The following is a 25,173-nucleotide window of genomic DNA, read 5'->3' as shown; positions in this document are numbered from 1 at the left end:
AGGGTTATTCTGGATTCAGCAGGGGGTTCATCTGGACAAGGGATCCCCAGGAATCCTACTGCCAGCAACAACTGAAGAGAAGTATCCGTGCTGCTCATCCTCCTCAACATGAGTTCCTGCCATTCACTCCTTAGCAGCCCTGAAGTAGGAACTGGTCTGCAGACACCTGGGTCTGGAAGAGCTGTATCCTATGACACTTTCAGCCAATGAGAACCAATGGAATAGTACACACGAAACGGCCCAGCCAATGAATGCCAAAAAAAATAAAGCCCAGATCCAAAAATCACCCACCATCCATCATCCAGAAACCTTCCAACTCCCCCAGTCTTCTGTAGCTTTCAACTTCTTTAAACTGCTAATAAGAATTAAAGAACATAAATGCCAAGGTTGAAAATTCCAAATGTAGTGTAATTAACAGATCCTCTGCACAAAACCCTCTTTGCTAACAATTATTGCATATTTCACTGCAGAAAGAAGTAGTCCTCAGGAAAGCAGAGTGCCAATTTTAAAGCAATCAAAAATGCATAGATGTTTTAAATTACAAGAAATGGCTCTGTAACATCTTGACTATCTAAACAGAAGCAGATGGTTTACATGGCTTTACTGCTTAATTAAACATTCTATATACTCCGCAAAATTACATCTGATGGCATTCTTTCTGACTGGCTTTCTCAATTTAAATTACAAAGTAATCTTAAGTATGCATCATATTAAGCTGAAAATTAATAAAAATGTTCATATTCAATACCAATCTACCAAGTTAGTATTTTCCAATACCTGTGAAAAACACAATCAATGGTCTATCTCCTTCTTATTTCTTCCTTGTGAAGAATGCAAGCATTTTTTCATACCTCTATCAGATTCCTTTATTTTAAATAGTCCTAATTCCAAAGCAAATATCTTAGATCTTCCCCTCCCATTGCCTTTAAAAAAATAAGAACAGTGAAACGGGAAAAAATAAGATGGAATTTATCTTATGAAGAACTTAAAACCACCTCCATACAAGATAAAGGAATGGATGTTGCTATCCTAGTAAGATACAACTACCCATGGGTAGGAAAAATCTGAGAGAGATGATAATGAAGAAAGTTTAAAGAAACTACTTGAAAATATCACAAGTGAAAGACAACAGCAAAGAGGTGTGCTGGCAGAAGAGTAAAGTCAGATTACCTGGTTCCACAAAGCCACAGTCACTTCACTGGAAGGAAAAGAGGAACACAAAGGAAAGGCTGAGCATAGCAGTCAAAGTTTTAATTACATAAATCATTATTTAGTTCAAATTTGCTGTAGTAAGTCAAGTGAAAGAGAGGCTTTCACAACAATTATTTATAGTTAAGGGCATCACTCTAAAGCTGATGCAAAACTGATGTAGTAAAAGGTAAAAACAGATGAATAACAAAATTACTCAGCCAGGTGCCTGTTCAAGTGTGTGACTGCTAAAGACATGCTAAGATTAGAATGAACTTCACTCTATTCCCATTGATTATAGTTCAAACTGGACAAATTGGCACAAAAAGGTAGTATCATCAACTGTATTCATAGATGGCCTCGCTCAGCTATGCTTTAGTACAATCTTTATGTAAAACTCAGAACAAAAGTACAGAACAGAAAGATGAAGTTGGCTTGGAGTCACAAAGTCATGAGAGCTGTGGATCTTTATGACCTCCACCTACCAGGAACTCTGTCATTAGCACATACTCAAACCTACAGCAGTCCTTCTTTGCAGGCATTTGTTCAGCACCAAACTACACGAAACTTTAGAGGACTTTTCTGGTCCCCTTCACCCACCAAAAACCCACATTAAGCAGCAGCAGAGCAAACCACTAAGAGGTATTCCTTAACTAAGGATAAGCAACTACATCATAGCTCAGTCCATCATATCTTGCTGGTACAGTGTAGAAAGAAACAGAAGAAATAATCCAGTTTTACCATCTAGTTGTACAAGCATGTATTTGGCTAAAAATGCAATTATCAAAAAATGTGAGTTTTTTGTTTTTTTGTTTTTTTTTTTTTTTTTACTAAGTCAAAATATCAACTGTAGAACACTGAAGCAATGTGATAAAAGCAAGATAGCTGCTAAAGCGATCCATACCCTCAGAGCTTTGTAGAAGTCTACTCCCCATATGCATTAACACTCAAATTCAGCATTCCAAACCACAAAGGGAACAGCAGAATGATTAACTCATGGGACTATAGCTAGACTGCCACCAGAAATTAAAGCAAATAATTTAGAGAATATTTTTAGACATACTTTTTTTTTTAACCAGTAGCACGAACACCCACTTCACCTTCATTACTTTAATATAAGCTAAGGTTATTATTAAATTTTAACCATGACTGCCTGTTCTTGTATTCCTCAAGCTAAACAAAAGCTTTTACCCTTTGCCACGATAACGTTGCTTTCTATCTACATATTGGTTCATAGAAGTAACTGATTTTGCTTACCTAGCAGCTGCTTATAATCCTCAAGTGGCACTTGAGCTGAAAAAAAAGGAAGAAACACGACAGTTACTTACATACACTAACTTAGCATTAACGTGTTTATGTTTTACCAGGAATTCCTTACTTAATACCCCCTAGGGACTGCATGCATCATCCTGCACTAAGGGAGCCTTAGCAGCCCAGTGTCCCCACCCAGCTGAGAGATTCCATGGAAGTGAGTGGCATTTAAATATGTAACTTAAAGCATCATTTAAATTCTGATAATTGGAAAATAAGAACAAGGGAGAGCTGCTCTTCAATCTTTGTGACAAATCATTTAGGGAAGAAACGCAAAATGTTTCAGGTTTTTTGTGTATGTTTTGATTTCTGTAAGTTTGTAATAGCGCGAAAATTAGAAACTAATTTCTCAGGTGCTGTAGTACCTGACACCTGAGGTTATCTCACTGTAGTATTCTATTTTTTCTTTGATGGACAAACTGCTTTTTTTTTTTTGCCCCCATCTTTTCACAACGGAAAAGCTTGTTTACATAAGCCAACAGGATGAGCCAATCCGTCTCCAACAACGCCCCTTCAGCGCTCCTGCGGGTGGACGCGAGCTGAGGAGCTGCCGCTGTGTGGGCACCGCCCGCGCCGGAGGAGCGGCGCTGTGAGGGAGGAGCGGTGCAGCCGAAGCGCTACGGACCCGCAGCCCCGCCCGCCTGCGCTGCTCGGGAGGAGCGGTAGCGCTTGGGTACAAAACACGGGTAGGAGGAGGGTGTTTCTAGTTTGGCTTTAGCTCTCATTGCTCTACGGTTATAAGTTACAAATAAATGACATTAATTTGCCCTAACCGAGCATGCTGCGCCCGTGACGGAGGTGAGCGACCATCCGCTCCTTCCCGCCGCCCTCCGGCTCTTTTCCCGCTCTCGCTGAGGCGGGAAGGCACGGAGCGCCTCGCGCACAGCCACGCGCCCGACCCGCCCTACGGCCCCTCAGGGCGGCCGGACCGGGAGCGCCCGGAGGGGTGGAGCCGAGCACCGCCCGAGGCGGCCGCGGCGCCACGTCAGTCCCGGAGCCGCCCCGCCCGCCGCCGGCCCCCAGCCGGATCCCCGCGCGGGCCGCCCTTCCGCCCGGCGCCGGGTGGAGGTGCCGCCTCCCATGCTGCCTCGCGCCCGGCCCGCTCCGCTCCCTTCTGCGGCTCTCTCCGCTCCGAGCCGCCGAGCTGCCGCCGCCGCCGGTAAGAGCTGCTCCGCTCCCGGGGCCTCCCAGTAACCCCGCCCGGCCGCGCTCCGCCGCCCCGTTACCTGCGGCCTTGCCGGGCGGGCGGCTCTCCCGCGTCTGCGGTGCGGCCCGCGCGTCTCTACGCTGAGGGAGAGGCGGCCCCGCAGATGGGCGCGAGGGGAAGGCGGCTGCTGGAAGCACGCGCTTAAATGCGGCGCGAGGGGCTGCTGTGTGGTGTGAGCTGCCCGCCGGGTGCAGCTGCGGCCGATCACCTCGGTGATGCACGGGGAAGGGATGGTCTGCTGGTTGTGTGGTCAGCCAGCAGGCGGTGAGCCATCAACAAATTCGGCGTTCAGGTGCAGAGCGGTGCAGCTCAGTACTCGTATGAATTTACTGAGCGAGTTGGAAAACGTACCCTTTTCCTCCCTGTTTTTCATAGCCCGTAATTCTTGCAGGACTCATGCCGTGAAGTAGGGCAGCCAGAGCTCTGAAGAGGGCCCTCAGGAGTGCTGCTCTGTCCCTCAGCTCCACAGGATCACTGGAGGCTCTTCTCAGCGCCCGTTCGCATCAGAACTCATAAACTTCCCAAAGGCTCCACAATGGAGTTCTTGTTGTCCAAAGGAGATTATCCTACATCTTTCAGAAGGTCCTTACTAGTGGTTTTAGTATGTGTAATGGTTCTTGTGTGCACTGATCAGGACTACTATAGTTTACTCGGAGTATCCAAAGAAGCAAGTAGCAGAGAAATAAGACAGGCATTCAAAAAGCTGGCACTGAAGTTACACCCTGATAAAAATCAGGTAAGTTATGTCCTCAGCAGGTCAGCGTTGTTGAGTTAATGGATTTTAATGTTTGAACAATGACTTATTTTATCTGAAATGTTTATCTATTCTTGTGATGTACCACCTTGTAACATGGTTTAGCTCAGATTTTCTGCAGAAAAGGTTTATGCATAAGGGTAGACTAGTAATCCTAGAATCATAGAATGGCCTGGGTTGAAAAGGACCATAATGATCATCGAGTTTCAACCTCCCTACTATGTGCAGGGTCGCCAATCACTAGACTAGGCTGCCCAGAGCCACATCCAGCCTGGCCTTGAATGCCTCCAGGGATGGGGCATCCACAACCTCCTTGGGCAACCTGTTCCAGTGTGTTGCCAATGTGGGGTTGCATTGTCATTTGGATCGCATTAAAGTGCTGTAGGAAAAAAGACAGGATCATTTAATTCTCAGTTCTGTTTTTGTAAAGTACAAGAAAACCTACATTTGCACCATATTACCTTGTTGGTAAACTGATGAGTTTCTGTTTAGCTTAAGGAAGCTTACTGTTGCTCTGCTGGTAAGTCTCATCCAGATAGCATCCAACAGCAGCCTGTCTTGAAGCAGCAGTCTCCCAAGTGTCAAGTAAGACAAAGCAGAAGTTGTAGGACCACCTGAGTGTAACAAGGACAATTAAAAAGGAGCTGTAGAATGACTAGAGAAAGATGACTGGGAATGGTTCAGTGCTGCTATGTTTTCCAAAATAGAAAAAAAAAATTACTTTTAAGAAGTTAATTACTGTTCATTTGTTTGGTGTTTCTTTTCCTGAAATAATGAAAAATTCATGGGAAAGATGAGGGTTTGGCTCTTTAAAAGTATGTGCAATGGCACAGAGCCTCAGAAGACACCAATGTGCCTTGCAGGCCCAGAGATAGCACAGATTTTCAAACCAAATGAGTAGGGATTATGGGGAAGTAGAAAAGGTAATCAGGGAAGTAGGAAGTCGTCGTTCTGTTTGTTTCATTGTGAAACAAGATACATTCTGTTTCTCTGCTGCCGCTTTGAGTTTTGGTGTATAATTTCGGTAAGTCCTCATACCAGAACAACTCAGTGAATCTATTGAGTTCGGAAATACAAAATAACTTCCTGTGGGAGATGCACTGCTGGCACATTGCTTGTTGGAAGAGGCCTGCTGAACGTGCATGTGTGCTCCTGCTTCTCCGCCCAGTGCATTGTGTGTCATCTTTTCAAGAGAATAAAACTTGAACAGGATCAAACAAAAGTTGGGAAAGCTGAAAGAATAGGCATCACTGTGGAGAACGTTACAGCTCCATACCACGTGGCTTTGTATTTCAGTTGGTGCCTTTGTGATGAGGATGAGGAAATTAGAAGAAGATGCACTGGGCTTTAGGAAAGGAGAACTTCATTGTAGTATTCGTAGACACCACTGTGTAGTGTCAGCTTTTGCTGCACTTTTGCTTTAGTAGGGATACTAAAATATTTCCAGAGGTTATTTTCTCAGCATTATGTGTACAATGTGGCTTACTATTTACCTACTAATTATAGCTTTCCCTTAAATAGAATGATCCAAATGCCCATGACAATTTTTTGAAAATAAATAGAGCCTATGAAGTACTTAAAGATGAAGATCTACGGAAGAAGTACGATAAATACGGGGAGAAAGGTCTCGAAGATCAGCAGCAAGGAGGCCGTTACGAAAGCTGGCACTATTACCGCTATGATTTTGGTAAGTTAGGAGGTGTGCCTGGGATTTGTTTGAAATAATCACAAGTAAAAGCAGTGTTCAGTTGTGCGGTAATCTTTCTACACCAGAACTATTTGGTGCATCCCCTCCACAAAGGCAGAGATGAACTATTCCTTTTTTTCTGGTGTGGATTGATGGAATGTGTTCCCATCTCTTAAAAAATAAAAGAAGTCTGTGCAAGCTGAAACTGAATAAACCGGAGGCATCCAGCACCGGAAAAATGAAAATTGCTCTAAAATTTCTTCAGATAAACAGACTTAAGTAACTGTTTTTGTCTGAAGTTGCACTACTTGATCGACAAACAGTATCCTGGTATGCCTATATTAACCAGTCGTTTCTAATGGTTTATTTATATACGTATTGGTATAAATGCAGATGCTTCTGTGTAGATGTGGTGAGTGTGTGCAACAGATATGTGCACAGATAGTAATACAAAAAACAGCTTGTCAACTGCGGAGGTTAATTTCTCCTGTCACTGATGGGTAGGCTATCCCTGTGTACCTCACGTGCAGCGGGGTCTCAGCATGCCAGGTTCTGTGTCCATACCAGCATAACATAATGGTGTCTCAGTGTTCACTGCTGCTATCTCTTTTCTGGCTTTCTCAAGTACTTGAAGTAGGAGGACAGTTGTGATGTTGTTCTAGGTAGGAGTGTTGGGCTTTCAAGAAAGCTGCTGTTCTAACTTTCTGCACCTTATTCCACTGCACCCACCTGTTCTATTAGTTCTACACAGCTGAGATAACCAGAGGCTGAGAGAGGAAGATAAAGCTTCCAGATATTACAAGTAGGGCTCTCAACTGAGAGCTGGAGCTTTGTGAATTGCAGTCTAGCAACTAGCTGATGCACTTTGTAATACACCTGCTGTGTGTAACACCTGAGCTGTCACCTAAAAGCCCACTGCTGATAGGAAGCAGCAGTTCAGCTTTTCTTTGCTCAGTGACTGATCTACTAAAACACCAAAAGAAATTTTCTGTTCCCACTGTGGCTTCAGTAGCACAGCAGTTTGTGTGAGAGTAAACTGAGGTGATGCATTGCTAAATAAATATAGCTTAGTCATAAAAACTCTCTGCCAATTACTGTTTCAATTTACACGTACTGTTTTTGGTTTCTTGCCTCGTGGATTTGTCTCTTCATTAAGAAAAAAAAAGCAAAAATTAAAAATATTGTCGTTCTTTTAATAGGTATTTATGATGATGATCCTGAAATTATAACATTGGATCGAGGAGAATTTGGTAAGTTTCAAATCAGTATCTTAGCTTGACAGTCTGACAGCCCAAAGGAACAGTTTATATGTTCTGACGTGTATATCTATAGACTAATATACCTGATCGGTATCTATAAATGGTTGAATTTGTTTTGTGAGATCTGTAAGAGGAAATTACATGACTTAATTTTCGTGCTTGTGAGGACATCTTAATATAGAAAAACATACCTTAAAAAACTCGCTACAAAAACGATGTTCACAGATGCAGACTGAAAGGCATGTAATTCAAGTGCATGTGCACGTGTCTTTTGTTGCTGTTGTTTTATTAGTGAGAGCAGTCATTACCTTTCCTATTATTTTTCTTGTTACCATCAGCTGATCATGTTGCATTCTGAGCTATTAGACAGGATTTCTACCTAAAGCCCTTGCCTTGTGGAACCCTAAGAAGAAGCAAAGGATCATAAGGAAGTGGAAAGTTTGATTGTGTAAAGTTGTTTTAGCAGTTGTGCTTTGTTGTTAAGGTAACCAGTCTCCCAGTAGCAAACATTTCAGCTAGGCTGATCGGGAAAGAGTATGTTTACTCTCAATAGAAGTCATGTTGAAATTCAGGGTGGTGATACCCTCCGCAGAACAAATTCTCTTGCCTACAGTGGTGACTGTGCAAGTGAGATGGAATCTGTATCCAATCCGAGTTACTGTTACTGGCTTGTGTCTGACATCAGGAAACACTTCATTCAGCTTTCAGGAAAACAGTATAGATACAGTGTACATTTGAGATACCCATACCTGCATGTAGTTATTACTTAGTTACAATTTTCTCTCCATCTAGATGCCGCTGTTAACTCCGGAGAGCTGTGGTTTGTCAACTTCTATTCTCCTCGGTGTTCCCACTGCCACGACTTGGCACCTACGGTGTGTATAGCGAGCACAAAGCCCTCAAAGTGCACTCCCTCAACTTTGTCATTACTCGGCATAAAACTTAACTGAGGTGGATTTTTATGCTGAAGTGGAAAACAATTCCAAGATCCAGGGAAAAAAAAAAAGATGCTGATCTTTTTCATTATTTCTTTATAGGGAAATAGGCCTTTTTTTCTTCTTTCTTTTTTCTAGTGGAGGGAGTTTGCTAAAGAGATGGATGGAGTAATACGCATTGGAGCTGTCAACTGTGGAGATAACAGAATGCTGTGTCGAATTAAAGGGATTAACAGCTACCCCAGTCTGTATGTTTTCAAAACTGGAATGGTAAGTGATAAAACTTCAGGCATTTTTTAGAAGGATTGAAATCTGGACGAGTATTTCTTGTTAATTCATATATTTCTATATAGCTTTCCATTTGTCTAATTTCCTTGTAAGAAATTAATTTTTCCTCTTCCTTCATTGTGGTTAAAATTTAGATAGCTAACTTCTGTACACATTTCATTTCAAAGAACTGTGAGTTCTCTGGTTGTTTTTTTTTGTGAGCCTTGTTGTTCTTGGTTTGTTTTTGTATGCCTTGAATCATTCTGCTCTTCCACGGTAAACTTCTGATCTTTTCTTTAAAAAACAACTGCCTTGCTGTGCAGAAGGAAACTTCTGATTTGGGAAGGTACTCTCATTGGTGGTGCAGCAGCAAAGCAATGAGTTTGAACCCTTTGACAGCTTCTGTTTGTACGTTAGAAGTCCCTTCCAATAGTAAAAGAACAATCTGTGTCTATGATCACATACCTAAAGAAACCTGGAAATTGCTTCCCCAAGTCTTCCTGCACACCAGGAGGAATTGTGCACGCTGTGCTTTGTAACTGCCTGTTAAGCAGTGGTGCCAAGAGTTGCATGCAAATTGCACTTGCATCGTTGGGTATGTTTTGACAATGTTAAGATTTGAGAGGTTGAGTTCAGAGATTGCTGTGTCAGTCCATTTAGCATATGCACAATTTTAATTTTTATTTAAATAAAAACACAGTTGTTGGGAGCTGACACTTCTAAGATGTAGTTATCCCTTGTGTTGCCTGACTTGAGAGGAAATCACATTACAAAATTTAAATAAAGGTTAAATTCCAAACGTGTCAATATGAGAGAAGAAGAACACAGCTAAAATCTTCTAGACAGGGGAGGGAAAAACGAGTCTGACAGTTGCATAAATACTGTTAACAAAAGCACTGGTATATGTGCGTGTGTGTGTGTGTGTATATAAACTGTATATGAAGTCAGCAAATAAAGTTTATAAAATACATTGTTCTTTGTCTTCTGTAGCAACCTGTGAAATACTATGGAGACAGGTCAAAAGAGAGCTTAAAGAACTTTGCCATGCAGTATGTCACAAGCACAGTCACTGAGCTGTGGGCAGGTAATATTCACGTATTTTGCTTGGGGTGCTGCTCTTGAAATTGCTTTTACACTGTAAAAGATGGCAGAAGTGAGGTGTAAAACAAAATCTGTCAACTTTGCTGTTACTTTTGAGATTAAAAATAGTGTTTACTGTACTTAATATAAAAGCTGCTTGTTTCGGTTTATACTGAAACCAGTCACAAACTGATGCAAATTGTTTCATTCTTAGGAAATTTTGTAAATGCCATTGAGACTTCATTTGCTTCTGGCCTCGGTTGGTTGATCACCTTCTGTGCTGAACGTGGGGGTAGGTGTATTATACTCATCAAAAAGGCAAACAGGAAAAACTGTTCTTGTTGACAATGGCATGATCCCTTCTGCTTCTAATGAAGGATAAATTTGTTCACCATCTTAGATAACCGCAGTTTGGGCTGTGGGGTCATTTAAGCTTCATTCTACAGGCATTTTCGCAAAAGGAACGTGAATAGAAAGGTTATGGTGTTGTGCTTCTGTAATGTCATGTGAGTCATTAAAACAGCACTCAAGCACCACCCCTCAGGAAGCAAACAGGCAGAAAAGGTCTCTGACTTGAGTTTCCAGCTCTAGGTCAAATGACAGATACTGCATGCTGGCTTATCATGGTACCTGACCGGAAGAAAGGATGCATCCTCCACCTTAAACTGCCAATACCTAAAAATGAGCTGAATGTCATGGACTCTCTTGGGATCAGTATTAGATACAGCAGGAGAAAGCTGCCTGGGTTTGCTGATAGAGCTAAGGAAATTTGCTACACCTTTGACAAATAAAGATTTCTCAGTCCTATGAAGAGACCTTTGTTCTGAAAAATAAATAATCAGAGTTGCAGTGTGACTTACATTTGTAAACAGTTTCATTTCGAGTTGTAATCCTTTTGTCATTACGTTTTCAGCTTTGGTCCAGTTAAAGTGAGGATGAAAGGTCATCTTAGTAAAGGAAAATTAAACTACTCAAACTAAGTCTAGATGGATTATTTGAGCATGTAATAAATATATTACAGTGAGTTGTTATCATTTTAATCATAGGGATTCTATATTTTCATTTAAATCTCATTCCGAAGCAGTATATATCTATGGTTTTCATTACTTTTATTAAAATTTCTTCTGATATCATTATTTAAGTGTCCTAGTACAGCAAACAAACACTTTAAATGAACTTTTAAAATGGAGATTTCTTGATGAAACAAGAATGCTATTCATATTACTCTAAACTTACAGTAGACAACCATTGGTTGTCCATTACTGGACGTTACAGCTTGGTCACTGAAATACTTCACGACTAGCCAGGAAGCATGTCTTTTGAAGGGGTTACCTTTGTAAGGGAGAAAGGGGTAATTCCAGACAAGAGTAGTTACGGTGAGTTAATAATCTGAAGTCTTATGTTTGCAAATAAATGACTTTTCTTTTGCAGATTGCTTGAGTTACCAAACACGTCTTAAGCTTGCTGGCATGTTGGTAAGCAGCGTTTCATTTTGAAAGCATTACCTGTGTTGTGTTTAGTGTTGATTTTCAGAACAGTTAAATATTTTGACCTTGTAACTATTGGAATTATTTTCACATTTTATGTGGCTCTTTAAAAATGTATTGAGTTAATATTAAGTGATACGTGACAATGTGATCTCCTTCCATTTTCTAAATGTTGTATGTAACAAATTTTGTTGGGATTTTCAGTAGTATTTCTGAACCTGAAATTTAAAGATACTATTCCTGTTTTTTTTTGTGATGTCTTCCCGGGTGTTTTCTTTTCTTTTTTTTTAATTACAGGAAGGTCTTGCTAATGTAGGCTGGATGGACTGTGGCACTCAGGGTGAGCTTTGTGATAATTTAGATATCTCATCTAGTACTACAGCATACTTTCCACCTGGAGCCACCATAAATAACAAAGAGAAAGGAGGTGTTTTGGTACGAGTTGTTTCTAAAAAAATTCTGTATTTAGATAAGTTAAGGCAATGGCAATGACAAAGGAACGCATAAATGATGTCCAGATTGCTTATAAACAACTGAAAGGACAGCATGGAAGTGTTGTTTTTCTGTTTCTTTGTTTAATTGTTGTCTTCTAAGCTTGTGTATCCTGCGAGTTTGTATCCCACTTGGTTTCTAAGGCAGGGATCCCTGGAGTAGTCTGCAGCTTACTGGTGTGCAGGGGGAGTGGAGGAGAGCGTGGTGCAAGTAGCACCAGCCCATAGCCCTGCTGAGCCACATCTGCTGGAGCCTCACAGAGTGGCTATGGGAATCCAGAGGGTGGGATGTGCTTTGTGACAGGCCCAAGAGCTAGTCCTGAAGCTGCTCTCCAGCTGTCCTGGGCAAGGTTAGGAGGTTTCCCACACGCCCCGAGTTTTTCCTCCAGGAAGAGTATGCCCTAAGTATCACAACTGGGAGATATGCTTTTCTGAACAGAGTGCTGACACACGTAATGAAAGTACTCCTATGCTGTCTGTCAGTAGGGATTATGCTGTTCAGCTCTATTTTAGTGCTGCGACCTCCTCCTACCTTTGTATGGCAGCTTTAACTCCTCTAAGCGATGGGAGACATTCGTTGGTATAAAGTATGGCTTGTTACTGTACTACTGCTACTGTTGTCTGTATGCTTAATAGGAGGAAATTACCCATTCTGACAAAATTCAGTATCTTGAGAGAAACGCTGTGGGAAAACAAGCTAAAGAGCAGTTGTCTGAGAACACTGTTATGAAATTATATATATGAAAAACAAGTTGATCAAATATGGTCATAGACTGTACTTTTCAGTTGATGGAAAAGAGCAAATCAGAATAAATTTGCTGACACTTTAGTACTAATCATTGATAAATGAGGTTGATGTTAGTAGTTCTTTATAATCAGCAGTTCACTTTCCTTCCCAGTTTCTTAACTCCTTGGATGCCAGAGAAATATATCAGGAAGTCATGAAGCATCTGCCTGACTTTGAAATCATCTCTGCAACATCATTAGAGGTAAATTTAAAACAAAACACCCACGTTTACAGTATCTCTAAGTAATGTCATCCCCTGTTACTTTAACATTTTAGAGTATCACAGTTGCTGTGCTAGTCTAGTACTGATGTAGATAAAAATCCTATCTTTTTTTTCCCCTATAACCAAATTATTTAACATTTTTTGTCAACAATTTACTTCTGTAAGTTAGCTTAACAAAAGTAGCGGGGTATGCGTGTGGATATTTTTATTTGAATATAGATAGATAGATAGTAAGACAATAGAAAACCATGGCAATTGCCATTGGAACTCACAACAGTAACTTTCTGGTTAAAATCTACTTCAAAATCAACTACAGCTTGGTTGTATGTGGCAGGAGGGAGGGGAGGGCAGCCTGGCTCTTCTGACACTTGTAGTTGTAGCAGACTGATCCACAACAGAAAATGTAATGGAAACAAGAAGTACAGAGAGTAACAGGTAGCTATCATGTTTTTAGATTTCTTTGCCTCTTTTCACTTATGACTTAGTAGAAGGAAGTTTAGTGGAGGACTAATTGAAAGAATTTGAGTGTGGGAAGAGGTCACGTAGAGACCGAGTGAATAATTGGGTATCTGTCTTTCTAAAACAAAGAATCTGTAAATCATTGTAAGTTAGGAATAATGTTTTTTCCCCGCTTTAAAGGACCACCTAGCTCACCACAGATGGCTGCTTTTCTTCCAGTTTGGGGAAAATGACAAATCAAGTGTACAGGAATTTAAGAAACTTAAATTTTTACTTAAAGACGAACATATTCAGGTAAGACTGCTCACTTACCCAGTACTGCCCTCCGTTTGTATTCAGAGAATGAGTTGGTCAGTATGATTTGTTACTGCCACCTCTGGTACTGAAGAGAGATGCTGTTAGTATGGTAGATGAGTAGCGATGTTTTTAAATTAAAGCGAGCGGTGAAGTTTTCCATCCTATCTAAATCATTTAAAAGTAGTTAGGAAAGATTCTATTTTAAATCCTTTCTTTCACAGCAAACATTGCTGCAGATCTCATTCAGTTAACAATCAAAAGTTAAAGCTTCAGCATGAAATTGACGTATGCAAAACTGTATTATTCAAAAACCTCTATCGTTATCTTGAAAGTCATCTTAACAAAGGGAAAGCAAATTCAGTCTTTGTACTGAAGACGTATGGATTGTGTTACTTTATAAGCTGTGGATTTCAAAAAATCATTGCGCTGACTAGGAGAATTCTAGTGTAATTTATTTCAGCTGTCTTTCTGCTTCCTTGGAGAAGGTAAGAGAGATTCTTTTAGGTGTCTTTCTGTTTTGACCTTTAAATTTGAAATTAGCAGAACAGCCTAATATAGCTGTGATAGTTTTGCTCAAACATCATAGACGTAAGATTGTCTTAAGAGCTGTTACTTCTAAAAAGGCTACTACTTGTCCATGTTTTTACCTTTTTTATTGTGAATTTATCCTAACTTTTACTGCCTTCCAGAATATGCTAGTCTCTATAAATTTGGATGCCTTAATTAAAATGGCACTTTGTTAAATAGGTTGGCAAGTTTGACTGTCTTTCCTCTCCAACCATCTGCAACAAACTGTATGTGTATCAGCCGTGTCTAGCAGTGTTCAAAGGAAAAGGAATTGAAGATTATGAAATTCATCATGGTAAGGGAAACTTTGGCAAGACCAAGTCATTACATAATCACTTCAAGATGACGCCATCTTTGGCAAACTGCTCTTCTTTATTAAAGGAACAGTTTTGTAGCCTTAATATTTGCTCTTTGTCTCTGACCTTATTGTAGCCTTGCGTAGACTTTTTTTTTATCCCTCCTCTCCCAGAAGGAGGCATCAGGTACTAAGAGATGGACTTTGCTTTTTCTATCTTGTCTATGTCAAAGTCACCAATATGCTTACATAGAAATGAAATCTCTGAAGCTGATCAAGACAGCTTGCATTTTGGGTAGGACAGCCAAAGAGTGCTGCAAGGCACACACTTCCTTGAGACTTAACCTGCCAGCTCTACAGTGCTGCCACTTGAAAAACTTGGATTTGATATCATGTCACTACACTTAAAACCATTTCCTTGTGTAGCTCATTTCAGTTCAAGAAAGTCTGTATTAAGACTTTGCCACTTACGTTCATTTAGTTTGGTTCCATGAAAGATTGTAACTATGGTACTGTGAACCTCTATAAGGATTAAAAAATAATGGTACAAGAAGAACAAAGATTGAAAGAAAACTGTAGCTAGCAACAAGTGGTGGTGTTTCATCCACAACGCAGCACAAGGCAATTATGCATGATGAGGTTCTGATTCTTCAGCCTCTCAGCTACCAGAAACAACTTGCAAGGAATCAGTCAAAACCTAAGCACTGTAATGTTACAGAAGAGAGAATAAAATTGTTTGACCACCTGAAAAAGATGAACCCCATCTGATAGGGAAGGATGGTCCCATGCATCTCAACGCGTGCTCTCAGGAAAAAACTTTGTATACTATCTACAATTTCTACTCCTGCAGAAAAGCAGAGAAGAGGTTGTGTACATACAGCATTTCTACATCTTTTCATAATGGCATAAATTATAAATAGTATCAGAGAAATATATTGGACTACAATACAGATATTTTTCTGAATTTTGTTTCGCTATTTACAAGGCTGATGGCACACAAAACTTTTGCCAGAAGTCACCTCCATCCAATATTTCTTACAACATAATATCAAGAGACCTTTCATAGGGAAAAACGATTTCCTTTCTACATTGTTCTTTGAAGGAAAGAAGATCTTGTATGACATTGTTGCATTTGCCAAAGAAAGTGTCAACTCTCACGTTATCACGCTGGGACCTCAGAATTTTCCTGGTAAAGAAAAGGAACCATGGCTCGTGGATTTCTTTGCACCGGTAAATATTTAATATCTACATTATCCTTTTTAAAAAGTGTTATGTAATTACGTAACAAAATGCTGTCAGTATCTTGAAGGTGTCCTTCAGCATTATGAGACAGTACCGTGATTCCTCATTCCCTGGCAGCACTGTTTCCTAGATTGTGTAGGCTGTTATTTTTAGTGGAGCTTGTTGCCAAAGCAGCATATTATTCTTTTCAAACAGCTGACATTCTCTTGAGAGCCAGCTGCAGGGCAAAGCAATTGTGTTCATTTGCATTTTGTTTTCCAGTGGTGTCCTCCTTGTCGAGCTTTGTTACCAGAGCTGAGAAAAGCATCAAAACATCTTTATGGTCAGCTTAAATTTGGAACACTAGACTGTACAGTCCATGAGGGGCTTTGTAACATGGTAAGCTGCAGGAATTTATAGTTTTTTTCTTTTAATTTATATGTAACAATACACTGTTTTATGAGTTCTTAAAGTCTTTCCCCTTTCTCCATGTTTGAATTTGCTTAGTTTCGCTTCAATTAATTTATCTGGGTAAAAAAAATGGACTTACTCTCCCTGAATTCCAGCAAGTGCTACATTTTAGGAGGCAGAGTACCTGCATCAGCACATCTTACTGTTTATAAGAGCTTCTTCTGTTAGAAGCTTTCTATCTATATTAGAAATGTGGGCATCTAAAAACACTTCAAACTCTTCAAAAAAGGGAAAACTTCCAAGTACACGTTTAGGTGTATTTATACACTGAAGAATTCTGATTTTGGAAGCATGTGCATTCAATGTTATACAGTACAGTTCCTCATATGGTACAAGTGTCTCCACCTGAGGCTAAGATAGCCTTTAAGTTAAGCCTTAGAAAGCCTGTGGATTAATTTCTGTTTTGTGGAGGACGGCAGTAGAACTACAGGCTGGCTTTCAAATTCAGGACAAACTGTGCCATCTCAATACAACTGGCATTTTTTCTTTACGGGTTTCAAACTCCACTCCACATGTAAGTTTAAGCAGTTGTATAGCACAAAAAGGATAGATCAGCAGCTGTGAGATATCATTAGTAATGGCAATTAAAGGAGAGTACAGGACACCTAATAATACCTTGCAATTTCTTACTGTGTTTTGTTAGCATAATATTCGAGCTTATCCAACAACGGTTGTGTTCAATCAGTCTGACGTTCATGAATATGAGGGTCATCACTCTGCTGAGCAGATCTTGGAGTTTATAGAGGTACGTAAGTTATAATCTTGGTTGGGATCATGCTACACTTGCAGCTTATCCACAAACATTTTGTTGGAGAACTAAGATTCATTTTGGTTTTAATTAGGCTATTAAGACTGGGAATGAAAACAAACCTTGGGTAAGAAGTGATACAGCAAGTGGCAGTCTGGGACTTGAAACTTAATAGATTTTTTTCCCTACTCTGTCAAGCTATTTCTTTCAAATCAGTAGCAAATAACTTAAGATACTTTCCAATCTGCAGAACAGCGGTAATGAGTTCTGCCTCATAGAATGGATTATCTTGAGTAAAAGAGGAACATTCTCAGAACTTTAATACAGTCAGTGTGTGATAAATGCTGGTACAGGACAACTTCTACGCAAAGTACATATCCATAAACTGCCTTTGCCACAGGATCTTAGGAATCCATCAGTGATCTCCCTAACACCAGAGACATTTGTTGAATTAGTTGAGAGAAGAAAACGAGAGGAAATCTGGATGGTTGATTTCTACGCTCCCTGGTGTGGACCTTGTCAGGCCTTAATGCCAGAATGGAAAAAAATGGCCAGGGTAAGTGACATTCAGATGTTGTTCTGCTTTTATGTTCCCTTCTGTGGAATTAAGCACTGCTGTCTTAAATTTGTGAGCTGATGAAAAAGTCTGGTGATTATTATCATGAACAAAACCTACCAGTTCTACACTGCTCCAGATACTAAGTTGTTTGTTTGTTTGTCAGCACATTAACTCTGCAATCCAGTGCTTCTGGTTAATACAGGTGTGCTTTCAAGGTTGTGAGGAACTTTAAACTAACTTTACTTGCTACTTAACACCTGGCAGACATAACAGCTCTGCATTTGTTTAAAATAAAATCTGAAAAATTAAAGATTTCTCTATAAATGGGGTAAGAATTACTTGAAATAATTTACCACTTTATCCACAGTTACTCTCTGTGCCCATTAGTCATTGTTAAGATGGCACCTAGACCTTGGTGAAAGCTCCAGTTTTGACTTAAGACGACTTAAAGAACTTAGTCTGACATATCTTAATTAATTTTTGTCCTTGCAAGATATTTTTCCAGAGATCTTGTTTCTTCACTGAAAGAAAATGTGTGTTAAATTCAATGCTCTTTAACGGCAATGGTCAGTTACCTGAATTTTACATCCTTCCCACTTACATTAATTGGGTATGGAAGGATCTTTTCTTTTGCAAGGTCACTACAGTGTTCTTTTATTTGCAAAGGTGGTACCAATTAGCATGTTTGATTGTTTCTTTTCTTTTCTTAGATGTTAAATGGATTAATCAGCGTAGGCAGTGTGGACTGTCAAAAATTCTACTCTTTTTGTCACCAAGAAAATGTTCGGGGATATCCTGAAATAAGACTCTTTCCTCAAAAATCAAGCACAGCTCATCAATATTAGTAAGTACCTCAGTTTAGAAAGTGATTGACTGCACACTAAAGTCACATGTTCTGATGCATGGAAAAAATGTTTGTTAAAAAGCTATTAAAATAGGCTTCTATAATATTTTCATCCTAGTCACTGTTGCCTTTAAACACATGCCATTTTAATTTGCTGTTGCATTTGAGTAAGTTGAACTGAAACTCAGGAATATGGCTTTTTCTTTCGTCTTGTTTAGCAATGGCCAGTTTTCTAAGGTCAGCAGCCTGTCAAAGTAGATGACGTAAATCATAGAATCTAAAAATATTAACAGGCTTAATTATTTGCAGATTCGAAGAACAATGTGGTATAAATGTGTTCTGACCATCCTTAGCATCATTGAAAAAATTGTCTTTGTACATCATCTCATTCATTGTATCCTTAGTATGGAGACATCACTCTCTAACACCACCAAAAATTCTAAGGGAAGTGGCATGTAGCCAAAGAGCCTGTCCCCTTTGTTTCACAGTACTGTGTGAAGAGCTGGGGCTTTCGGGAGGTACATGCCACAGGTCTGAAATATCAGATGGCTTACTTATTCTTTCACAAACAGAAAAGCTGATAAAATGCTGACAGATAACAAACTAGTGCTTCTTCACTGTAACATCTAACGTAGCAGGCCTGGCTTCAGTAGTTTTCATCATGGGATTACTTACTTTTATTTGATTCTTCTGGACAAAGTTGCTCCTCAAAGCAGGTTTTTACTTCATATTTGGAAAAAAAAAATGGTAGCTATTACTTGCCATATTCATAATGGTGAGTTACGTTTTTCCTGCAAAAATATGGATATGTGTCTTTAAACAAAATTAACCTAAGAAAGGTCACATTTTCACCAGGCACCTCTATACTGATAAATACTTTGTGAAGCTGTAAATTAACAGACAATAAACTTTCTCTGGAATTTCAATCTAAACAGTACCTTGACAGTCCATATAATAAATCTTTGTCAAAGTTTCTAGTTTGCCTTGCTTTTCTACTGTTAGGTTGAGGGAAACATATAATTAACAACAGTTTCATTATAATAAAGGAAAACCAGTTAAAAATATATATAAGAACTAAATTGAAATACCTTAATATGTTTCTTAATGCCTGCAGTCCAGAGCTGTTACTAAAGATCATTCAAACTTTAAGCTAGCAAAGCTCATGCACTCCCCCCCATATTTCTTACTCTTTTGATATAGAATTGTCTTCTTTCCTTTCTTTGTTCTACTACTCCTTAATTCTCTATCTTTGAATAAGATGACCTTTATTAATTCAGAATTGAAAGCAAGGCAGAAATATATTCTGAAATGTATGCATGCTTTAAGGTTCATTATGTCATCATCCACGTAAGACTTCATTTTTTCAAAACACGAAGCCAAGGTGTAACCAGCTTCTTGCTTTCCTCTTACAGCAGCTATAACGGATGGCACAGAGATTCATATTCACTGAGAGGCTGGGCATTAGGGTAAGCGACAGCATTGAACTTTGCAACCAAGCTGCATAGGGTTGGTTTTTTTCTGGTATTTTATATCCAAACTGCATGTAAATCAAGAAGTAGAAAACAGTGATGTGTATGTAATACTTAAGATTTTAATGTTCCCACATCTTTTAAATCAAAAGCTTATAAAAGCATAGAGAGATACTGCTACTCTGTCCACTCATTTCCTGGAAAACTGATCACTTCTGAGAAGTGATTCCTTAATAGTACAGCATGTAAAGCAGGGATTCCCAAACCACTTTTCTTGCACTTCAGTGGAATTTGCATATGTGTTTGAGGCACCAAATGGATGATAATGACTGTTACTCTTCCTTTCCTCAGATATTTACCACGAGTGTCCATAGACCTGACTCCTCAGAGTTTTACAGAAAAAGTTCTGAATGGGAAAGATCACTGGGTCATTGATTTTTATGCTCCCTGGTGTGGACCTTGCCAAAATTTTGCTCCGGAATTTGAGATCCTTGCAAGGGTAGGCTTTTAACTATATTAGCAGATTGCTTTTTTCTACTAATAGTGGTTACAATACTAAAGATCACTTGCCAACACACTATTTCTAGGCAATTATCCAAAAATCACATACTCCTTTCTAGCTATAGAAGAGAAAGCCCTTAATATTTCAGTTTTTAAATGGCTAACTGTTGCTGTCTTGGTTCATTATTCGCTGTAGATTTTTTTTATTATCTTACAGGTAGGCAGTTAGTGTCCTTGTACAGATGAAAAATTAATACAGCATTTCACCCTTGTGATAGTGAGAGATTTCCATTTTTAAGTCAGGTGTTCCCTGTTTTCATACTAGTCTGCTGTAACTTCAAATCAAAACCTCACTAATCATATTTTCATAACAACTGAGATATGAGATACACTGTCATTAGAAGTCTGCCCTTTTAGGTTCCCTTTGTCAGGGGGAATCGGCCCTTATACAAACACATGCACACAGGCCCTCCTTTAGACAAACTTCAGTCCATGATCGGGGGCCCTTTGGAACTGTGGTCTGCTGTGCTCTGAATTCAAGAATGCGTGTTCTGCAGAATGTAGGGCAACTTCTGATACAAGGCTGTGGGACACTGAGAATGAAGCGAGTGACTACGAGTTATTTAAAAGATCTGAGCTACCTCTTTTGCTTATTTTTAGCTGCACCGCTGGCCTATTCAAATTGTCTGCTTGTAGTCAGACATGGAAACTTGAAGCTTGTTTCTAATTAAAGTATTTCTTTTTAGGCCGTTAAAGGAAAAGTAAAAGCTGGAAAAGTCGACTGTCAGGCATATGGTCAGACCTGCCAAAGTGCTGATATCAGAGCCTACCCTACTGTTAAGTTTTACCCCTACCAAGGAACAAAGGTAAGTTGTCTCCCTTCGTGTACACTGCTGGGCAGGTACTGGTAGTAGATATATTTCATTTCACATCAAACTTAGACTATTTCTATAAGCACACAATTTAGATATTCAAGAAATAAAATTGCAATTGATTTTAGTAATACCCAAAATACAGTAGTGATGTGTTACTGAAAAATAATAAGTTGTAAGTTAATCAAACAGCAACTAAAATAGAGACTTAATCAGAACTGGGGTTTAATTGAGCAGGAGACTCAAGTGACAGGAAACACAAGTGACAAAACACTGGTAAACCACTTCTAGCATTAGCTACTAAAGCAGGCAGTCTCTCTCAAAATGAAATGTGGACGTTATCATTGTGGCTAAGGGCAAATGCACTTTCACTGCAATCATTAGTATTTCATTGTAATTTTGACTTACAAGACAGAAAATTGGTAGAAAATATTTAGTTGTTTTCTGCCTTAAGCCTTTATAAACTACTTCAATTATAAAGGACTAAGACTAATATCTATTAAAAGATTAATTACATTTTTAAAAATTGAAGTGTTCAGACAATTCTAGGAAAGTGCCTTTATTCTTGTACAAGCAATTGACTACTCTTACATTTCAAGAAAATTGCAGTCATCTTTAGGTGTAGTAATCAATCTTAAAGAGAAGCATTCAATGTATACTAATAGTTAAGCCAACTCAACTATATTTTTTTTCCTCCATCTCTTACAACAAAATGCTAGAAATCCTTACACAACTCCATCAAATTCAATAAGACTTTTCTGGGTTAAAAGTAATGGCTTTTCAGGTCTCCAAGTAGTGACCTACATCGTAATCAACGTTCAAGAAATCTAACAAAAGTTGCAGAGTTTTTAATGTTGCCAACACGAAATACCTAGCTGAAAGAATGAGAGAAAATGGCAAACAGCTCTTTCAGATTCCCTTAACCTAAATGACCAAATTTGTATAGTTCTAAAAACTGTATCTAGGAGTGGTTCTTACTGCAAAAAAGAATTAGCATTGTTGAAATAAAGATAAAAACGTATCACTGAATCATAAATCAGCCTACCAGAGCCATTGTCTGCCCCCCCTCCACTCCTCTGGAATTTTATCTAAAAGTAAGGAAATTCCCTATTCAGTGCATGGGTCATGTCACAGGTTTTTTTTAATTCATTTTCTCTTATTTCATTTTTAAAGAAAAGCGTTCTTGGGGAATATATAGACAGCAGAGATGCAAAAGGTATTGCTGACATCTTGAATGAAAAATTAGAAGCAATTCAAAATAAAGGAAAAAGAAAAAAATCTAGAAATAAGGTAAGAATTCTTATTGTGGTGCCTTTTGTGAGATACCTTATTTTAAAGAATAGACTCTGTTAACATTTGCTCTTTGTCCATGAAGTGTTAAACACCCTATTATCTTCAGGCAGCACCAGGCACATTGTACTTCCAGTCTTGTTTTGGTTACAGTTACCTATTCAGTTATTCACACCCACGGATACTACAATAACAGCATTCCCTGATACCAGCTTTGTCAAGACTTAGAATTTATGGTATCCATGGGACAGCTGCACTGAAGAAAGAAAGATTGAGACGCTCTGTATTCCTAACTGCAATCCCTAGACTAGATTTAGGAGGCAGGCACCAAAATTCAGAGGCTGATTTTAAGACTGGGATTGACATTTTAACTGAGAAGGTACTTCTTACCACTTGTGCATTATGCTGAAATCTCAGCTGGACAAGTGTTTCTTAAATAGATAACTACTTCTTACTACTACTACTATATCTCATTATCATTCTCTGAGATAATAAGTTCTTATCTCAAACTAGAGAGAGGGAAAGCTAAAATCAAGTAATGAAAGTAAAAAAATAATCTGGAAGATTTTTGTGCTTCTAACACAACTGAGTTGTTTACTTTCTCGTCACTAGGATGAGCTCTAACTGGTACTGGAGGTGGACAGAACTCAAGATACTCCAAAGCTGTGAATATAGAAGATGCACCATAAGGAAATATAAAGCCAGTTACATTCATGACAGGATAAATGAAATGAAAACTAGTTTGAGTTCATGGGCACATGTAACTGCCTATATGAATTCTGTTGAACTGTGGAAAGATGAAAGCATTTCAGGTTGGGGGAAGGCATTCACCGTTTCTGTAGCTGAGCTGTGCACGTTCCTCTTCTGATGAACCAGCCTACCTTCTTCCTACTCAGCCAGTGGAGATGGCAGAAACATGGACCGTATTGCTTTTGCCTACCCATTCACTGTTTTCCTCTCTTTATGAACACTCTTGGATGTGGCACTCAGCCTATGGCTGAAAATGCTCTCAAACCACTCTGCAGTGCAGAAACACAATGAGGGATTGTCTGGTTGAAAGACAGAATTACTCTGCTTTAAGTCTGTGTTATTGTCTGGTAAATTGCTAAGAAAAAATACAATGAGGAAGGGGTAGCAGGACAGCTTCATTGATACACAGTGTGCCTGCCTTGGGCACGTTATGATACTGTGGCACTGGCGGTGCCAGGATGAACCTAACTTGGAAGAGCTCTTGTTTGGCATTGAAGTTCGGGGGTTGGTTTTGTTTTAAATAAAAAATAAGATTAAATCAAGGACTCAACCGCGTTTCCAAACATCAACTTTCAGAATTTGAATTACGCTGGAGAAGCATCTGTTTAAGTTATTAGGTCATAACATTACTGTTGTCTTTTTAAGTATGAATGTATTCTTTGGACCTATTTAACTTTTTTGGTATTGCCACTTTTCCTTTCTCTGCAAAGATGTTTTGGGGTTTTTTTTGTTTCAGATCTTTTGGCAAACAGGAAAGCAAGTGCCTTTCTTAATTTAACAATGAACACTGTACATTAGAATGTCTCCTCATGCATCTTAGTGTAAATTCTGTTCTTTAGAAGAATACTATTTTTCATAGCTTCTGAACTGACAAAAATACTGAAGACAATAGGAGTTACACATGGAAATCCTTTGTTTTTCTCAATAAAATGCTGCTCAGAATGTCAGACTTGTCTCTCTGCCGTGTATTTAGATTTGACTTCATAATATTCACAGGACAGTATTTAGTAAATTTGTAAATACCTTCAGCTACAAGTAATGTATTTTATATAGAAGGCAGCAAGAGATAGATACAAGGAAAACATTCTAGACATTCTGAGAAATTCAAATGCTCCTTATTCAGGGTTACCTATAGCCCTTGGGACTTCTGTAATATATTAGCCAGGAAGAGAAGACTGCATTTGTTCTTATTCAAGTTGGACTTGCCACATCTAAATCAAATCATCTACATCAAAACTCAAGTCACAGTCAAAAAAGGAAAAATGGGTGACTTTAATACAAACTAATCCTGATCATGGTTACATTAAGAACCAAAACACTAAAAGTATGTAAGCACACACCTTCAGGTCTAACTCTGGAAGGCAAACCAGCAATACCTCAGCACTGTTTGCGTTACCAGGAAATTGCTGATGATCTTCATAACATCATAGATAATGATGCTGACATGGCAAGTTTTCAGTAAAAGGCAAGTTCCCAATGAATTATCTAAGCAGCACGTCAGATTTCTCCTGGGAGAGAAGCTGTGGAACACTGCATAACAAATACACGGCGTCTCACCACACACAAACTGCATCGCTTTCACAGATCTATCTAGGTAACAACTCACTCACTCCGTTTTCTTCTAACCAAATCTTCTATACTGGTGGACATCCCCATGCTGGGAGAGCTTCTGACAGATTCATACAGGAGCAGATAAAACAGACTCATCTGGCAAAAGCAGAGATGGCACATAATGCAGGTGTACTCCTCACATTTTCATTCTTAATACAGTCTATGAACCAACAAGTCCCCTTCCTAGATTTAATTGCACACCATTTTTAGCTTTAAGAGAGGAAGTTACTACGTGGTGGCAATATGAAGCAATTAAGACAAGTCATTTCACTTTTAAAATAAGAATTTAAAGAAGTTTAACCTTATCCGCTTCTGAGAAAACGGCATAAATACCTGGAGATCTCCTCTGAAGGAAAATCCGCCTCTTGGAAGAAATGGGCCACGGAAACAGCGCCACCTGCTGGATAAAACGCTCCGTCTCACGCAGCACTGTTGAAAAGCAGCTGCGAAGAGGAAAGGCGGGAGAAGCGCACCACAGCTTCTTGGCACGTTTTATAAGCGCTGACCCGGAGAGCCGCCCACAGATCCTGCTTCATCAGAACA

The 25,173-nt window shown here is 39.2% G+C and overlaps 2 protein-coding genes across 4 annotated transcripts in view; one reads left to right on the top strand and one right to left on the bottom strand.

Moving 5' to 3' along the window:
* The window catches only part of PDE1A (phosphodiesterase 1A), a 198,484-nt gene extending 194,546 nt beyond the window's left edge, over positions 1-3,938 (bottom strand). The window contains exons 1-2 of one of the 2 annotated variants that reach the window (XM_046943860.1): positions 3,726-3,938; positions 2,446-2,481 (exon numbers count right to left, since the gene is read on the bottom strand). Coding sequence is in view for 1 of the 2 variants with exons in the window: in XM_046943857.1 (XP_046799813.1) it covers positions 2,446-2,481; positions 3,273-3,309 (73 nt within the window). In the remaining variant the exon portion in view is untranslated. Of the gene's footprint in view, positions 1-2,445; positions 2,482-3,272; positions 3,627-3,725 lie in introns of those variants that run through there. The other variant, XM_046943857.1, reaches the window with a different exon arrangement.
* Positions 3,125-23,966, top strand: DNAJC10 (DnaJ heat shock protein family (Hsp40) member C10). 2 transcript variants are annotated; one of them, XM_046943855.1, is made up of 23 exons: positions 3,125-3,185; positions 4,098-4,442; positions 5,982-6,147; positions 7,347-7,397; positions 8,199-8,281; positions 8,480-8,611; positions 9,599-9,692; positions 9,903-9,980; positions 11,120-11,163; positions 11,473-11,610; positions 12,566-12,655; positions 13,316-13,429; positions 14,180-14,294; positions 15,397-15,524; positions 15,798-15,914; positions 16,630-16,731; positions 17,135-17,290; positions 18,004-18,137; positions 19,550-19,603; positions 19,958-20,105; positions 20,854-20,973; positions 22,153-22,269; positions 22,882-23,966. In XM_046943855.1, exons 2-23 carry the CDS (start codon positions 4,242-4,244, stop codon positions 22,891-22,893), a joined length of 2,394 nt encoding a protein of 797 aa, XP_046799811.1. In that variant the 5' UTR covers positions 3,125-3,185; positions 4,098-4,241; the 3' UTR covers positions 22,894-23,966. The 2 variants fall into 2 exon arrangements, with proteins under 2 accessions (XP_046799811.1, XP_421968.3); XM_421968.7 differs by lacking the exon at positions 3,125-3,185 and adding an exon at positions 3,554-3,658.
* Positions 23,967-25,173: the final 1,207 nt, after the last annotated feature.

The sequence above is a fragment of the Gallus gallus genome, chromosome 7 (assembly GCF_016699485.2).
Source record: "Gallus gallus isolate bGalGal1 chromosome 7, bGalGal1.mat.broiler.GRCg7b, whole genome shotgun sequence".
Classification (NCBI taxonomy): Eukaryota; Metazoa; Chordata; class Aves; order Galliformes; family Phasianidae; genus Gallus; species Gallus gallus.
The sequence above is the reverse complement of the archived record's forward strand: the minus strand, read 5'-3'. Positions and strand labels throughout refer to the sequence as shown.

Bases quoted from the DNA above. Each gene is read 5' to 3' on its own strand.
- DNAJC10 (XM_046943855.1), top strand. From the start codon at position 4,242: ATGGAGTTCTTGTTGTCCAAAGGAGATTATCCTACATCTTTCAGAAGG. The intron at 17,291-18,003 runs GTAAGTGACATT...TTCTTTTCTTAG, and splicing joins AATGGAAAAAAATGGCCAGG to ATGTTAAATGGATTAATCAG. The intron at 20,974-22,152 runs GTAAGTTGTCTC...TCATTTTTAAAG, and splicing joins ACCCCTACCAAGGAACAAAG to AAAAGCGTTCTTGGGGAATA.